Raw genomic sequence first — 19,023 nt, forward strand, 5'->3', positions numbered from 1 at the left:
AGAACACTTACTTAGTCTTGAAAAGCTTAAAATCACATCCTAAATATTCTATTAAAAACTCTTACCTTAAAAATTTAGATATTTCGCACCGGCGACTCGCGTTCTCGCTGCCTCAGCGCGCACGAAGGAATGAATGAAGAAACGAAGGAACAGGTGAGTTTTTATAAAAATTCAGTGGGTCCCACATCTTTTTTTTTGATTATTTCTTCTTTCCTCTCTCTCCCTTTTTTTTATTATTATATACATAATCATTGCATTGCACCGAAAGCTGATCGCATTTTCTTCCTTCTTTCCTTCCTCTTTCTCATACCTTTTCTCTTTCTTTCTTTTTATAATAATAATAATAATAATATTTTAATAATATTTTATTTATTATTTTTTTAATTAATTAATTTTTTTAAATTTAGAATTATATCCTAAATTAGATTTAATAATCATTTTCTACTAATTTTCTTACCTCTAAATATTTTTTAAAATTTTTATTAACCCAAATTAACTATTAAAATTTAAATTGGGATGTTACACTGAACGAAAATATCGGCATGGTGTTGAAATTGGCTTAATTCTTCTGGCTCAAGCCAAGATGCCCCTTTATTATTGGTGGGAGGCCTTTCATACCGCAAATAAGCTAATAAATAGACTATCTTCTATTGTTCTAGGTGGTGTTTCACACTATTTCAAGCTGTTTTGTAAATATCCTAGATATGAGGGTCTAAAGGTTTTTGGTTCTGCATGCTATCCTTGTCTTAGCCCTATAACAAACATAAACTTCAATTCCGAAGTGCAAGATGTGTTTTTCTAGGATATAGTATTGCTCATAAAGGTTACAAGTGCTTAACCTCTAGTAGTAAGGTGATAATTTCTCGACATGTGGTCTTCAATGAAATTGATTATCCTTTTGAAACAGGTTTTATAAATAAAAAGATCTCACCTGAAGTACAAGTTCATCCCAATGTTTTCTTTCAACCCTTGACTTCTTCTGTTCCAGCACAGTGTCCTCACACTGATACCATAATGAGCAGTAATAATCCTGAGTTTTTCTCTACTGGAGAGTTGTCTCAAGCATCAATTTCAAGTAGTGAGAGATCTTTACCTAAAGCCATTAAAGAAGTTGCTAATGATCAATCAGTTGTTCCTTTTTCACCGGAAAGTAATTCGAGCTCACAAAGACAGTCTCCTGAACATCATTATGCTGCTAGATCCCCTGTTCATAACACTGTCAATGATCTCAATATTCCAGACAACAGACATCCAATGATCACTCGAAGTAAGGCAGGTATACAAAAACTTAAAACACCTTATATTGGCATGTTAATGGTTGAAAGTGATACTGATATTGAACCAACATATGTGAGAGATGCTCTAAAATCTACTGAATGGCGAAAAGCTATGTTAGATGAGTATAATGCTCTTGTCAAGAATTAAACTTGGGTTCTTGTGCCCTATCATGGTCGAAGAAATTTGGTTGACTACAAATAGGTCTTTAAAAATAAGTTTGATACTGTTGGGTTTCTTATAAAAAGGAAAGCTCGGTTAGTTGCAAAGGGTTTTCAACAAAGCCCAGGTGTTGACTTTGATGAAACATTTAGTCCTGTTCTAAAGGCTTCTACTCTGAGATTCATACTGATTGTTGCTGTGAATTTCAACTGGGCAATAAGGCAATTAGATATCAATAATGCCTTCCTAAATGGATATCTAGATCAATATGTCCTCATAAAGCAACCAGAAGGTTTTGTCAATTCCAAGTTTTCAAATCATGTCTGTCTACTTAAGAAAGCCTTATATGGTTTAAAGCAGGCGCCCCGAGCTTGGTTTGAGCGTCTAAGAAATACCTTGATTTAGTGGGGTTTCACTAACTCAAAATGTGGCACTTCACTATTCTTTCTTCAACATAAATCAAACATTATGTTTGTATTGGTTTATGTAGATGATATTATAATGACAAGGAACTCATCTAAGATACTAGAGTTGTTTGTCAAACAATTAAATTCCCTATTTGCTTTAAAAGATCTTAGTCACTTACATCACTTTCTGGGCATTGAAGCATTCAAAGATGACATTGGTTTATATTTAAAACAAGAACGCTACATTCAAGAAATTTTGAGGAAAGCTGGTGTGCTCCATTCTTCCCCTGTTCCTACTCCTATGATGGTAAACAGACACTACTCTAAAGAAGATGGCATGTCCCTTACAAACTCAGGGAAATACAGGCAGATCATTGGTGCATTGCAGTATTTAATTAACACCAGACTAGATATTATATTTGTAGTAAACAAATTAAGTAGTTTCTTAGCTGTCTTACTAATGTTCATTGGCAAGCGTTGAAACGCGTCTTAAGGTACTTAAAAGGAACGTCAGATCTTGCATTACATATCAAACCACGCAATCACATTACCTTATAAGGCTTTTCAAGTGTTGACTGGGCTATTTGCCTAGATGATCGACGTTCCATGGGTGGACATTATGTATTTCTTGGAGATCCTCTAGTGTCGTGGTCAGCTAGAAAACAATGAGTGGTTTCCAGGTCCAGTGTTGAGTCAGAATATTGAGCTTTGCTGATCTTTCCACTGAACTCACGTGGTTCCAGTCACTTGCGCGGGAAATTGGTCTTGTTTTCTTCATCCTCCTGTCACCTAGTGTGACAACATGAGCGCTGCAGCATTGGCTTTAAATCTAGTATTCCATACTCAGTCAAAACACATCGAGTTAGACGTTCATTATATCCGTGACCGAGTCCTTAATCACCAGTTATCTGTATGATATATCCCATCATCTGAGCAACTTGCAGATCTTTTTACTAAAGCTCTAACACACTCCAAGTTTTAGTCTTTAGAAGCAAACTCGGCCTAGTCAAATTTCCAAGGTCTCGTTTGAGAGGGAATGTTAAGACAAATGAAGATCAGGTCCAACGTAGAAAGACTGAAAACAATAAACCCAGGCCCAATATTAAACAATACAAGCCCAACTCTGTCTAGACTGATTCTTTATTTGTATATATGTTAATCTTTCTATATACGTGTGTAGATCCTATCTATTCTAGGGTTTAGTGCTTCAACTATTTATTGTAACACCTGTCATTGATTAATAACAAGAAGCCAATATTCAGCATTCCAAATACTTAACTCCCTGTAATTCTCAAATGCTCTCTTTTCATTCTACTCGACGTACTATTCTTGGGTACAACATGTCACACTATGATTATGAATATATTGTGCTTGACGGACGCGTTTTCATTTCTAATGACATGTTTTTTGAGGAGTCAGTCTTTCCTTTCAAGCATTCTTTAGCTCATAATTCTTCTATCTCGCTACCTTCCTCTACTTCTCTCTCTACTTTAATTCCTCTTGTCTTTCTCCTTCTATTACTTATACTTCTCCATCTTCATCCCCTTTCCCTTCTTCTTCTTCTTCCGCTTCTTTCTCCTCCTAGTCCTCTATAAATATTCATCCTATAACTACCCATGCTAAAAGTGGCATTCATAAATCCAAAGTTCTTCCTACTACTATTCAATCAACTTCTTCTAGTTGTCACACCTAAAAATGCGTGAGAGTAGAGGTTGCAGCCTTTGAAGCAAAAACCAACGAAACAGGAGTTACCATCAAAATTTTATGAGAAATCTAAGAAAATTATTTAAAGGAGATAAAAATGGTCTGTAAAATTAAAAAATAAATTTGGGAGTTTATTAAGTGTGAAAAAAGTGTTAGACACCTCTACAATACTCATTCGTGAGAATAATTACCTGAAGTTGATTGTGCTAAATTAATATAGTTTTTAAAAAAAATTAATTACCCTTTCTTATTCTCACGTGAGACATTAAAAATAATGAAAAAAAGTGAGGAAATAATTATTTATTTAGAAAGATAGACTTGACTCAGAATCAAACTCAGGAACCTACGTAGCCTATGATGTGAATTAAAATTCATATAGTTCAAGAATAAGTTTGTTGGTGAAAATATTTTTTGAAGAGAAATTAATTAAAAATAATTTACTATTTTATAAATAAAATAATTTTTTCAAATTTTGATATGCTTGTTTTAAATTATAAAAAGTAATTTAATTTTAATTATTTTCTTAATTTTTAAAAATTTGAAATAAGAAAAAGGAAAAGAGTTTAAAATTTTTTTATTTTTTTATTTTATTATATATATTGGAAATTTTACCTTTATATTTGTGAAGCTTTATTTGCTTATACGGTAATCCGCAGAGATTCTAAAATCTTACACGACAATAAAATCTAATAGCTTGATTATTTCCTTATAGTTTTAAGTAATAATAATATTTTTTAAGGGCATATATACATAGTTTTTTAAAGAATCTTAATCATCTATATACAACTTATATATTTTAATTTAATTTATTTTTTATGCATGTATATATATACAACTTATATATTTTTATATATAAAAATTTTAATTTTTATACTTGTGAAACTTTATTGACTCACATAGTAATACAATTATTCTAGAGGTTTATGGAGATTCAAAAATCTCACGTGACTAAGAGATCTAACGTTTATAATTCAAATACTTTAATTTAATTAATTAGTTTTTAAAATATTTATTATATTATATATTCACAATATTTATTTATTTATTTACTATATGAATTAATAATTGTAATATCTATGAAGACTTATTATACCACACGATAAGATGGTTAATATGAATATCTATGAAGATTTTTCAAATCTCATATGATATCATTTAAATGTTTTTAATTAATTTAAATATATATATATAAAATTTAATTTGGATAATGAGTCATTGAAACCCATGTTTCATATATAAGAGATTGATTCTCATACTAGTGAAATTTTATTAATTTATGCAATATAGGATAAATTTAAATTTAAATACTTGTAAAGATTCTTAAAATCACGCAACAAATAAAGAAACACAAATATATCCTCTCTTATCATTATCACTACCATCAATTCATCATTATTTCCACTATCATCATTATTATCACTATCATCATTATGATTTACTCCTTCCATTCTATATATAAGATATTTTTACCTGAATTACACAAACTAATAAAAGTTAGTTATCTAATTAAAAACATAGCAACATTTCAATTTTGTCCTTAATTGTTGTAAATAAAAAATAAATTTCTTTTTTCAAAGTAAATTAATGAGATTATTATCTTTTTTTCTGTCTAATTTAATAAGGGTAGAATGGTCTATTTATTAAAAAATATACTAACAATCTCTTATATTTAGGGATAAAAAAAGTTTTAAAAGACCTTTTATATATAAAGATGGAGAGAGTATATACTTTAGATTTCATCATCTATTCAAACACATTTGAAAAGCAATGTTATCAATAAATATAATTCTTTGCCTATTGCTAGTTGCTGCTTCTATCTTTACCTAATTGTTATTCACAAAAGTCACTCAATGGAAAGATTTAAGTTTATATATTTGCAACAGATTATTATAGGGCATTATTCTGAATCAAACATACACCACTTGTATTGATACAAGGACTAAAATTGAATTAACACCCATATGAATTTAAGATACAACAGATCACAATGAGAGCCAAAAGTCAAAATTTGGCATATAACCATAGGGTATGGTGCTGCATTTTTGAATTTCACTTTGCTAATCATTTAATTCAAATATAAACATCAACTTATTCCCTTAAAATAGCAAACCACTTGATCATCACTAGGGAAAATACTTTTCATAATTTGAAACAACATGAAGTGAAAGCATTAATAAAATTTCATTTGTTAAGATTAATCACAAAAATTAATTCCCAAATTTCAACTAGCCCAGAATTTTGTAAAGGTACATACACACTTTGACCTTTAAGAAGAATAAACTCAAACCAAATTTTGTCATCTAAAGTGAAGCATATGGTAGTTAAAACTAAAGATTTCACCTAGTTTTCTTTCTTTTTTTCTTTTTTCTACATCAGATTTTTATTTCATAAGGTATTTGCATGTAACAATCCAATTGTTAAAGATACAAAATCATAATTTTGCGTGACCAATGTAACACCCTTAAATTTACAAATCGATTTTTCGCAAATTATTAATTCAACAACTCATTTTTTTTTCATTGAACCCTTATCATACCCTTATCATAGTAGAAAAATTTCTACCATGATACATCCAAGACAATATACCACAGGTCTTAAAATATTTAAAAAGCAATTAGAACCATGAGGGACAGATATGATCCTCATAACATGTTATTCAAATCAGATCATAAATCAAGAGGGACAGACATAATCCTCTTGATCATATAAATACTTTTAATAAAAAGGATTAGAGTACATGCTTCACAAAGAAGATATGTCCTAATTTGGCACAAGATACATTGTATAATCCAAAATAAGAGGCAACGTAAAAGATGGTGTCTCATACACCATAGTTACACCTCTGGTGCTTTCTCGGCCGGACTCGCTCCTGTAAAAATATTAACCACGGGAAATGAGACTTAAAAGTCCCAGTAACTAAAAATTAATATGTAATGATGCATGCGGTTGTAACTAATCATGCGATTACTAAGTGGGCACACAAAACATTTAACCGAACAATATTTTCAAACAAACCGAACAAGTATTTAATTTGCATGACTGCACCTTATATCCTCCTTTCGCCATGCTCAGACGCCAAATCACTCGGCCAAAGGTGAGTTGGACTAAGCGACACGTCACTCATTGGGTCCAATGAAGGCTTACCACGTGGTAATAATTAATCGAATAGAAATTTCCATTAACACCATACATTAAAATACCTTGACAAGTCATGCATCATTCAAATATCCAAACAGAAATATATCCGAATAATAATATCTCATCATAATAAACAAAAATAAATTTTTAACCCACTTGGCAATAATTTCAAACAAGTATATATAGTATTTATTTTTAATAATTCATAATTTTTCCAAACAATAAAACAACACATAACCATTCACAAACACACCCATCACAACACATTAATAATGGTTACCTTGTGTCTTGAATAACAAGTTCCCCTTCACAACTCCTTTTTCACTACTAGCTTTGTCAATATAATCTACATAATTATTTTACAATACTATATATTAATTTTACATTAAAATAAATAACTCTAATTTAAAGAGTTAGAAAGTCTTAGATCTATAATCTATATTAACACTAATTTAAGATTTATGCCTCATTTAACTTCCCAAATTCTTTTCTAAAATTCTCGTACCCTAATAAACTATTTTTTTTATCCTCAAATCACTTCTCGTATCACAATTTCATCCTTCTATATTCTAAAAATTGATCTAAAAATAAATTAAAAATTTTAGAATTATCCTGAAGCCTCAAATCACCTTTCTATAACCTCAAAAATACCTATTCATACTTAAATAAATATTTAATAATCAGATATTCATCCCTACATCTCAGATTCGACATAAATTCAACCATATAGATCTAGAGTTCAACTCAAAAATTCTTAAACATGAGTTTCAACCTCAAGAAAATATTCTATAATATTTATTATATCCCTAAGAGTTTTAACCTATATTTTTAATCCATCATATCATCAGATTAACTATCTTATAGAAAAATTCTAATCGAAATATTTACTCTATCCTACAAAATAATCATATCACTAGAAAGCTAATATTATTTAGAAAATAACTATAAAATTAATTTTATAATTAAATAAATTTTTAAATGCTAATCTAAATAGGAAAGTTAGAACATACCTGAAGAAAAAGAAAATAATCCCCCCTTGCGAGAAAACGCCGAGCAATGTGAGAGGAAGAGTGAAAAATAATATAAAAATGGGATTGTGAGTCCCAAAATTATATTAAAAAAACTATAGGTCTGAATTTAACTATTCAAACCTTTGGGCCATAAGTTGTAATTTTCTCTAAATTGCATCTTAGCTTCTCATGTTTCCTAATGCACACACCCCCTCCTTTTTATACATGGAGGCACCTCTTCTCTTCCCTCATCTAACTAATGTGGGACTTAGAAATAACAACCTTTTACCCCCCTTTTTTTTGTTCCTTCTACCTTCTCTCTTTTTTTTAACACACACAAAAAAAATTATTTATGTATTATATCTTAACTAAATATTGCTTATGTGGTTTTAAATTTAAATTTTTAAATTTATAATTAAATACCTAACCATAATATTATTTCTAAATAACCTCAAATAATATAAATTCCTATTATTATCATTTTTTTCCTCAAAACCTAAATTCCACAATTTCTTTATTATATAAAAATCAGGATGTTACAACCAAAACTTCTTGAAAAATATCCAAGATAGCTAAATCATGAAACAAGCATTTTAGCAACTTTAAACACCTAAGTCCATACTACAAGACCAGATTTCATCAACTTATATCCAAGAATTCAAGATGATGCCTAATTTCTTATGCCACTTTTTCTAATTGGCATTTTAAGCACACCCACACGCACACATAATTCATCAAAATGCAGAGTAATATTTTATGAACCCAACCATTATTAACCCACAACAAGCAACTTTGATAACTATTAAAGGAAGTATTTTCAACCCTTTAATTTATATCTTCATTCAAACATGAATAAACAAGTACACATACCAAAACCCAATTCCTAACTATCAAGTTCATGAGTGAACAAAAATCCCCTCAACCACAAGAGGATTATTTTTTAGTTTGGTAGCATTTTTACAGCTCAATTTTGTGCATTCCAAAACCCATACGAACTTCATGAAATAGAATATAGAAGCAGTCTAGGAATCGAAATATTTATTAAATCAAACCTAAGATTGCTTTCAAATATTTGAATAGAGATGAGTATCTCCAATTGGTCCTTCTTCCCCTTTAAACATTCGGTCTTTCCTCCTATCATGCTCTGTTTCTCTCCTATGACTCTCAATTGTCCTCTTGCTTTCAACCCTCTCATCCTCTCCCTAAAGCTCAAACCTCCTTTGAATACCATACCTAGATCACATAAATCTGCCAAATCTGACTTGATTTGGCTTCTCCTTCATCACATGGCGTTGGATTTTGTCTCTTACAATGCCTGCCTTCTTTTATATTGTCTCTAATCCTTCCTCTTCTTGCCAAAACTTCTCTATCTAATCTCGAAAGTAAACATAGGAAAGGGTTTACTAGAGCCTGCATATGAGGCAAAAGGTGTTTGCATGCCTGATTCTATGTTTTGATCTCCAAGATGTAACTATAGAGAACTAAGAGGTGAGCCGCCTTTACTCCTCTTCTGTGGGTGTGTGGGTGCGTCTTCTTATGATAGAAAATGATAGGGATTTTTATCCATTTTGTTAAACGCTGAGCCTCTCATTTTTATTATTTATTGTTGTTCCTTCCTTTTTCTTCTTCTTCTTCTTCTTCTTCTTCTTCTTCTTCTTCTTTTATCATTTTTCAAAAATAACAAGACATTCTAAAGATTTAGGACTTTATCTAAATAAAGACTTATAGTGATTTTCCTTAACAATATTTTTAATAATTTCCATGATTTTTTTTATTTTTTGTTTTTGTTTTGATTGTTAAAGAAAGATTATCTAGAATAAATAATCTTTATTAATTCTAAATTTTCTTGTTTCTTAATTTTTTAAAAAAATAATAACATTTTTTTAATTTTTTTGTAATTTTCAAATTGATTTTTTTAACTAACTAAAAGAAAATAAAATTCTAGCTGAAAGAAGATTATCTAGGTCAAAATAAAGTTAAATCCTATTAATTAATTTTTTTATTTTTTATTTTATCTATATTATTAAAATTTTATTTTTGGGTTAAATTTTTTTTATTATTATATTTAAAAATATTCGAACAAAATACAATGTTCACACTAGTTCTCCTTCTCCTACTTAATTTCCTACTAATCCCCTTAAAGCTCTTCAGATATCTTATTGGCATTCTGCCATGAATGATGAATATCAAGCCCTTCTTCAAAATAAACCTTGGTCCCTTGTATCATATCCCTCTAATAGAACTATGATAAGGTGCAAGTGGCTTCTTTGAATAGAAGAAAATCTTAATGGTACCATTAATAAATATAAGGCATGCTTACTTGCAAAAAGGTTTCATCAAACCTATGGTTTTGATTATACAAAAACATTTTCATTAGTATCACACCATTCTTACTCTTGTTTTACATAATTCCTGGCCTATTTCTCAAATTAGTGTCAATAATGCCTTTCTCAATGGCACTCTTAAAGAGGAGGTTTGTATGAGTCAACCTCCTAGCTTTGTCTCTTGTGATCCTACTATGGTTTGCAGACTTCACAAGAGTCTTTATGGTTTAAAACAAGCTCCACTTGCTTGGTTTTATCGATTGGCTACACCTTGTAGAAGTTTGGCTTTTTTCCAAGCAAGTGTGATCCCTTTTTATTCATTCATCATTCTTCTTTGGATACAACCTACATTTTGGTGTATGCCAATGATATTTTGTTGATTGGTACCAACTCAACTTATATTGAACAATTGAAAAAGTTGCTTAATGCTGAATTTGCTCTCAAAAATTTGGGTCATCTTCATTATTTTATAAGGATTAAGGTTAAGCATTATTCTTCTAGCGTTATTAGTCTATCACAGCCTAAATACATTAAAGATATTCTTGTTCATATTGGTATGTTGCACTCCAAAGGGGTCTCTACTCCCATGACCACATTTACTAAGCTCACTCATCAAGATCAATGCTCAGCTTTATCGCTCACTTGTTGGTGGCCTTTAATAAGTCACCATCACTCATCCTGAAATTACTTAGAGTGTTAATAAAGTTTGTCAATATATGCAAGCTCTAAAGGCTAGTCATTAGTGTCCTATCAAATGCTTATACGTTATCTTCATGGTACCCTTACTTATAGTCTTATCTTTACTAAACGACCTACTCTTGAATTCTTGGCTTTTTGTGATGTTGATTGGGCAGTGATTTGGATGATCATCATTCAACTTCTAGCCTTTGTGTGTTCTTTAGTGGTAACTTGATCTCTTGGACTACTAAGAAATAACCTCTAGTCTCTTATTCAAGCACGAAAGCAGAGTATCATTCTCTAAGAAGTTGAATACGGTGCTGGCACATGTTTCCTCACAGGCCCACGTGCGACTTTTTCCATTATAGTACATGGGTTATTCATCACCCTACCAAAAAGGTCTTTTAAAACCTTCTCAAAGATCGAGCCCCTAATCTCTCCTACCTTAGTGAAGTTATGGCCAAAGTTGAAGGTTTGAGTTTGGAGAGGTTTCAAAAGACCCCCATGAGGATAAGGTGAGAAATAACCCAAGTATCACCTTAAAAAAAACTAGCTTTTGTTGCAGTGATGTGGATGGGCCCAATTTAAAAGACCCTCGAGAGGGTGGGGTGAAGATTGTTACACTCATCACCCAAGAAAAAATATAGGCCATTCAGATTTTTTTTAATTTTAATTTTGATTAAAATTTCAATTTCAATTTTATATTTTATAAAAATCTATATTATTTATAATTATATTCATCGTCTATCTGAACAGTACTGATTTAATTTGGGTGGTTCAATTTAATGTTATAATTTTTTATAAGTTGACTATCTAAATATAATCTGAATAGTTTAAATTTAATATTAAATTTTTATCTGTGAGGTCTAGATTTAAAGTTTTTATTTTAATTTTAATTTTATATTTATTAAAATAAAAAAATGATTAAAAATTTTAATATTGAATCTGCATTATCCAAAGTACATCTAAATTGTTAATTTATAAAAATTATAACATTAAATTCAACTATCGAGATTGAATCAGTACTATCCAAATTGATAATGAATATATTTATGAAAAAAATTATAAATTTTTATTTTTTATAAAATATAAAATTAAAATTAGAAAAATCGATGACCCAGATTTATTTTGGGTGATGAGCACAGAACACGACCCCGTTGAACCACTCGTGTACACAGTAACTGCCTCCACGTGTATCGCACTACTTGCATCTGCTTGTATGTATTCAGATCCCCTGTACGTTTTCAACTCAGTCACTTTCTTCACTTTACTTGTGTATGTCTTTTCTGTTTTCTTATATTCTTTAAACCCCTAATCCTTCACCCTATATGCATGTCTGCGGCCGAAGCATTGTAGTGGGAATCACTTGGAAAAATGAAGGGGATTGAGAAGTTGGTTTTTTCAAGAATGAACATCAAAGCTCCAGTGAATTTGCTGTACTTAGTGTGCTTCAAAGGGGTCTCCGCAGCTTTGCAGGGCTAAAGGATATCACAATATTGAAGTCATTGTCCACTATACTCAAAGTTATAATTGGATCACTAGGAATACCACTGCTCATTTCTGCTACGCCAACATTTTGAGAGACATAAAGCCATGAAACTTGGGGATTGGAATTTCTCTAGTCTATTCTTGTAATGATGGTATAGCTCTTGTTAATCTTTTAAACCTTGGTTCTGCTAGCATAGATTCTTTTGGCCCCTTTAACTATCAACCTTTTTAGGTTTGGTTAGAGAGTTGGATAGTGAAAGATGCAAGGCTTTTGTCTTTTGGTTTGTAGTCTTCATGTTGTATTCTAGTTAGTTTGTTAATATAAAGTCCCATTTTCATTCCCAAAAAAAATATATATCTTGCGTTTTGTTATCTATCCCTCTGTCGTCAATATTTATTAATGATTTCTGGGCCTGTAGGGTGTGGGCCATTTTCAAGGCAGGAGAGTTGAAGCTGGACAATATTTCAAAGATGCGTGGGATGGAACAGATTCCCTTGGATGCAAACAAGTTCAGGGTATCTTGAGGCCTTTTTTTTGATTTAATTAGCTTTCTTGCTACAGGGAGCGCGAAGCCCAATTACCTACAAATAACAAGCCGGGGGATAGAGATCCCGGTTCATCTATTAGCACAAGAGTCCTCAGTGAGTCTGGGACTTTGTCAATAAACATAAAATGATTCTTATCAGTGAGGACCTTCTTTGCAGTCCTATCTGCGACGACATTAGCCTCCCTAGTGTGAAGTAAATATGGTTTCCCCAGTGTCGCTTACGGAGCTCATAAATGAGAGTCAAAACAGGGGAAATGACTGAAGGGTTAGTGCATTCCCCGGTTACCATATCAACCTTCATTTTGAAATCAGACTCGAAGATAAGTTAGAAAGGATTAATTTCACTGGCTCACAACGTGTCAAATTAAAGTTTAAGGTCCTATTTGGTTATGAGAAAGGAATAGAATGGAATAGATTGAAAAAATATAGGTAAAAATAAAATGATCAAAAGAGATAAGTAAACACATTCATAAAAGGGATAAGTAATTTAATTCATGAGGTTGGGAATCATGATTCATAAAAATTTTTGAAGGTGTGATAATTCTCATATTTGTAATATATATTAATAAGTTTTATCATACTTATCATAGAAAAAATGATGATTTAATTTATTTTTGTTTTAATTTTTTTAGTTCATTTCATTCCATTTCTTTTTAATAATCAAACAGGACCTAAGTTTTTGTTGGAGAAGACATCCCTACTTAATACATTATCATACTTTAAGCAGATCGAATTACTTCCACATGTGCGTGAAAAAAAATTAAAACACACCAAAACGTACAAAAGAGAGAATGATCGAGAGAAAATGTCCGAACCCTGAAGCCGCAGTGAAATACCAGCCAATACGAGGGTATTAAATTTTCAGATGCTGAATATTTGTTCCACTTTGGCTTATATAATATATGTTCTTTATCCAATCCATATAACAAAGAGGAAGGGGTTGGATATAAGTCAATACTGGTAAGACCTATAGGGTATTATTAGAGGATGGAAAGTACAGCCAACCAAGTTTGTGTGTTGGTCAAGATTAGGTTATCAACGAAAGCATTGAACAAGTAATGACTCGTACATGAAGCTGCCTGCAGCAGCAAATGCAAACTCATCGCGTTTCATTAACACTTAGCATTCGATATCTTCAATCTTGCGGAAAACGTATTATTTTCAGAAGCCACTCTGGTAGCTAGCAGATTCGTTTGATATGGACCATATATTTGCACACTCCTTTGGGTGTCTGCTCAGACGAATTCTCATTTCTTAACGCAAGTTTAGAAGGCTGGCCACATTAATTACCATCGTTGTTTTATTACAGGCACATGTATATGCATGCATGTATATCGGCCGCGTTCAATGTACATATAAGCTTGTTTGGGATCGTCCTTATTATCAGTTCTCTCTCTCCCCCCACAATATGCAACACCTGCTCCCCCCTTAACTCGCTGTAATCTCTATTTTTTAACAGATATTTATCTTGTAGAATACGTTTTCTTTGATTATTAAATAAATCTAGTTTGAACGCAATCTAGAATTTGAGTTTATATGTGACAAAAATAAAAATCTCCCGGGCTCAAATCTAATAATTTAAATTTTTGTGATAATCAAATCTTGAAAATCTTTTAAGCTCTCCTTGATATCATTCCGAATCCAATTCCGTTAATAGTGATTGATTCAGAAATTTACATGTTCATTTCAGTCACGCGCGTAACTAGAATGTGAAAATATAAAAAAAAAATACTCAAATAAAAAGAATTTTTTTACCTTTATTTTATGTGTGTATGTATATTGTTTGGTTTTCATTGTCATCCCGTTTGTCCCAGATTCTTGTCTTTTTTAATATTTTTTGAACGTTAAAGAGTTTGTTTTTAACCTTTTTTTCCCCAGAGATGGAAATGCATTACTAATATTGCATCATGAAAAATGATTTATTTTAATTAGAACAATGAGAGTTTCATCCATGGTTGATGGTTGATGGTTGATGGCGGACTATTTTTTTTTATTAATAAGTTAAGGGATCAAATTATAATTGAGCCTATAAATTTCTATTATAGCGTATTTGTAAGCCACCATGAAGTCCTTCTTTCTTTTTTAATGTATTTGTTGGAAACCCATTCGAGCAAGCAAATCAGTTGTTTAGCTTACACTGAAATCAAAGATAATATTTTATTGAAATTATAAAGTTGTTCTTACATCAGTGCCTCCTTTTAGTGATACACATGGAGTCATGGACATGGTCCCCGACAAGGCCTATGCCAAATTGATGGACCAAACTCCAGATTGTGCGTATGAACAGTTAACGAACAACTGTAATTCTTGGTGGGGAGATGGAGGCAACAAAATATTTACTACATATGAACAAGCAACAAGAAAGATTTGATAATTTTGAAAAACGATCTCTCTAGTTAACTTATTGACTCTCTTCAACATGTAGGGTTTGATGCAAAATTAAACAATCAAACTTTAGGTTTGAAAATGTGTGGCTTATGCGTGAAGCAAGATGGGTTCCATATGTTACACTATATGTTTTAACCCCACCTTAAAAAAGCTAGTTTAATCGCAACTTTAGCTCATGTCATTAATTGAATAAATTAACTAAGGTCTAACTTGCGATCTTTTGCTAGCCAGCATATCCAACAATTTATAAAACGCTTGTCTTGTACCAAGCAATATCCTTTTTTTGGCTATTAATTTAATTGCTGAGTTTGATTTCAGAAGAAGGAGGATACCATGGCAGAGAAAACATGCAACAGAACAAGGTGCTTGAGGACAAGACACCAACAAATGCCATTGAAAGGTTTAATTTCTCAACCGTGCATGAGAAGAATGTCTTAAAGGTCATTACGAAAAAGAAAATATTGTGAGCGTTTGCTGCACCAAATTCTCCTTCACGTCTCCAACTGCACCACCCTCCGAGTCAAAAGCTGTCACATCCTATGTGTCTTTTTCAGAGACAATGTGAAATCAACCAACATCGATCTACTATATATGCAGTACTAGCTACTACCTTGGCTTTCCTCTGACTTTTTAACCTCCAGCTTTCTCTCTTCTATTTATACATAATTTATCTACAACGACTTCCATGGATCTTTTAGTTTACCTGTTTGGATATTCAGTTATATGTATATTTACTTGTCGAGCAACCAGCACATGCGGATACATTCAATACATTCATTAAATGCATTAATGACAAATATAATTTAGTAGTTGAAATATAGAGTATCGTTTATACCTTATAATATAGAGTATTGTGAATAAAAATGTGTCAAAAAATGTGCATTACGAAACAATTTTCTGACTATAATATTTTCGTATGGATACATGTTAACAATACCCTTGCACAGTAGTCTCTCCTGTGAGATTAATAAATTTAGTGGTATTATTGAATGAATAATTCTCTGTGGTCGCATGAAATCCAAGGAGAGAGGACGTTGAGGCCATGCAGATTATGACGGATAGGACAAACAGCCTCCTAGCTCGTTGCGTGCATGGAGTAAGTTCCTCCGACAAGCATTCATTCGCCACGTGTTACGTAATCTGATTTGAAAGCTTCGTCCTATTGCTGATACTTTAATGCCACGTTAATAAAAATTGAAGTTACAATTACCAATTTGTCCAGTTTACTCTGCGTAGCTAGATCACATGATTCACATCAGAAGTCGAGAAAATTGAACAATCAAACTGCTGGCGTACGTCGATCCTGCTTTCTCTTAATCATTTTTATACCAGTTTTTTATGCTAGCATTACGTACGTGCACATTGAATTAACTTGGATCTCTTTATTGTGGTGACTTTTACAGTGCTAGTAGTCATGTGCACGAATATGTAGGAAACCAAGAACTGGTGTCTGGTATAGTAGAAAGAGTCGTTAGTTATACGTTGAGTTTTTCGTTTGCATGTTCAGTGAACTGGGAATTACATATGATCTAAAAAGTTGATGCTATCCAATAAAGAAGTATGCAGATTTGTCAAAATAATTGTGATTTTATCAATTGTCAAAGAAGAATTAATAAAAAGTATTACCTAGCATGTTTTGCATGAATGCTTCTATGGGTATACTTGTCAATTGCTGCGGAGGCGTGAGGCTATTGTGCACAGTTCATATATACTCATTAATCATATAGAAGTTTCCTAATATCTTTAATTAATAAAGCAACTCTGAAATGCCGGTAAATGACGTACGACACGAAGCAAGCAAAGAAGACTGGATATAAATAGCTAGTAAGCCCCAGCCCCATGTTTAATTTGGTGGTAAAAGGAGAAAGAACAAAGAAGTAATAGCCTGAGAGATCGATCTAGCTAGCTATATACAGAATGGGAAGATCCCCCTGCTGCGATGAGAATGGCCTCAAGAAAGGACCCTGGACTCCTGAGGAAGATGAGAAGCTTGTTCAGTACATTCAGAAACACGGCCATGGAAGTTGGAGAGCTCTTCCCAAGCTAGCTGGTCTGTCTCTGTTAGTTTTATATATGCGAGATTCTCTCTCTCTCTCTCTCTATATATATATTGATACAGATCAAACTAAATCTCTCCTGCTATTTTTAGCGCTCCCTCATTTCTCCCTTTGTGTGAAACTTGCAGGTCTGAATAGATGTGGGAAAAGCTGTAGGCTAAGGTGGACCAACTATTTAAGGCCTGACATCAAGAGGGGCAATTTTTCTCAAGAAGAAGAGCAAACCATACTGCGTCTCCATTCCATCCTTGGGAACAAGTACTTTATCCATCTTCTTTTACCCTTGAACTATGTTATGACTCAAAACTTCCCTATTTCTGTTTACTGGGGAGGTGCCAGTATTGTGTGTGGACATAAGAGGATGAATTCCGATTTTGCTTCAGTATCTCTGACTTTTGTTTAGAGCTTATATTTGAATTGTTCTGACTTATTATTCTCTCATGTTTGTTTCCTCTGATAGATGGTCGGCAATTGCATCCCATCTTCCTGGCAGGACTGATAACGAGATCAAGAATTTCTGGAACACGCATCTAAAGAAGAAGTTAATTCAGATGGGTTTTGATCCAATGACCCACCAGCCACGAACAGATCTTGTTTCCACCTTGCCGTATCTGCTGGCTCTGGTCAACATGACAGACCTCATGGATCACCATCCTCAAGCTTGGGATGATCAGGCTGTGAAACTACAAGCCGAGGCAGTTCAGTTGGCAAAGCTTCAATATTTAAACTCTTTACTCCAATCCACGACTTCCTTGAACACTACCAACTCCTATGACCAAAATGGCATCATCACGAACATGGAAGCTATCAACTTGCTCAATTCAATGTCTAATTTGAAAGAGAACCCAGATATGAACTACCCACAGTTGAATATTAATCCAGGCTCATTTTCTCATGGGATAGATAGCTCCCAACCACTCCACCACCCAACCATGTTATCTCACATGTCAGACCCACCACAAGTCCCTTTCAGCTCGCAATCATGTTTGAACAGTAGTGAGAAGGGTCAAGGTGCAAACTTTACAATGATTAGTCAAGGGGATCATACGACGCCTGATCATGAATCTTCATCAATGTTGCCATCTATGCCCCCTCTGGCTGGAGATGCCACCAGTAGCTCTTCTAGCTATGGAGGAATTTCCTCGTCTTATTGGACTGAATTATTTTTCGAGGACCCCATTATGCATGAGTTATCTTAGTATTTCATTTCTAGATCCACGGTTTGCATGATGCTGTGTGTTAACTAGTACGTATGCGTTGTTTGCTTATCGGAACACTTGCATATATGGACCTTAAAGTCTCCCTCCCTCCCTCCCTCTCTCTCCATATATATATATATATACATATATATTCATCTATATATATACAAACACACACACATATATCAGCATATTAATGCGTGTCTTCGTACATAGTTTTCGGACAGTTCATCGAGTTAGTTTGAAAGTCATTATCATTTTATTCAATAATAGTGCAACTTCCAGTTGAAATTTGGCTTCCTTTGTTTTTTTTTTTTTTTTTTGCCTTTTCTCCTGTTTTTGTTTTTGTTAATTTTTATTGTGTAGCCTAGACTCCTAATATTTTGGCTGCGTGTTTTTCAAGGACTGGGATAAAAATGTTTAGGATCGGATGAGCATGAAATCACAAGAAGGTTAAAATTGTTGCGGAGAGGCCATCCGTAATGTGGCTTTTCTATTTCTCATTGAACGATTTGGGAGGGAGGTTATGCGGGAGACAAAACGGAGTGACAGTCAATAAATTATCCAGGAATAATAGTTTCACTAAACAGAATTACAATTTAACTATATGAAGAGGCATCCTTAATTTACTTCAATCCACTTTCA

At 32.6% G+C, this 19,023-nt stretch overlaps 1 protein-coding gene across 1 annotated transcript; it reads left to right on the forward strand.

Moving 5' to 3' along the window:
- The first annotated feature begins 16,966 nt into the window (after window positions 1–16,966).
- Window positions 16,967–18,486, forward strand: LOC129303798 (transcription factor MYB93-like). The gene is made up of 3 exons (XM_054943320.1): window positions 16,967–17,172; window positions 17,308–17,437; window positions 17,640–18,486. Exons 1-3 carry the CDS (start codon window positions 17,040–17,042, stop codon window positions 18,376–18,378), a joined length of 1,002 nt encoding a protein of 333 aa, XP_054799295.1. The 5' UTR covers window positions 16,967–17,039; the 3' UTR covers window positions 18,379–18,486.
- Window positions 18,487–19,023: the final 537 nt, after the last annotated feature.

Source organism: Prosopis cineraria, unplaced genomic scaffold (assembly GCF_029017545.1).
Source record: "Prosopis cineraria cultivar Desert tree isolate PC_DT_omini unplaced genomic scaffold, ASM2901754v1 PC2, whole genome shotgun sequence".
Lineage (NCBI taxonomy): Eukaryota > Viridiplantae > Streptophyta > Magnoliopsida > Fabales > Fabaceae > Prosopis > Prosopis cineraria.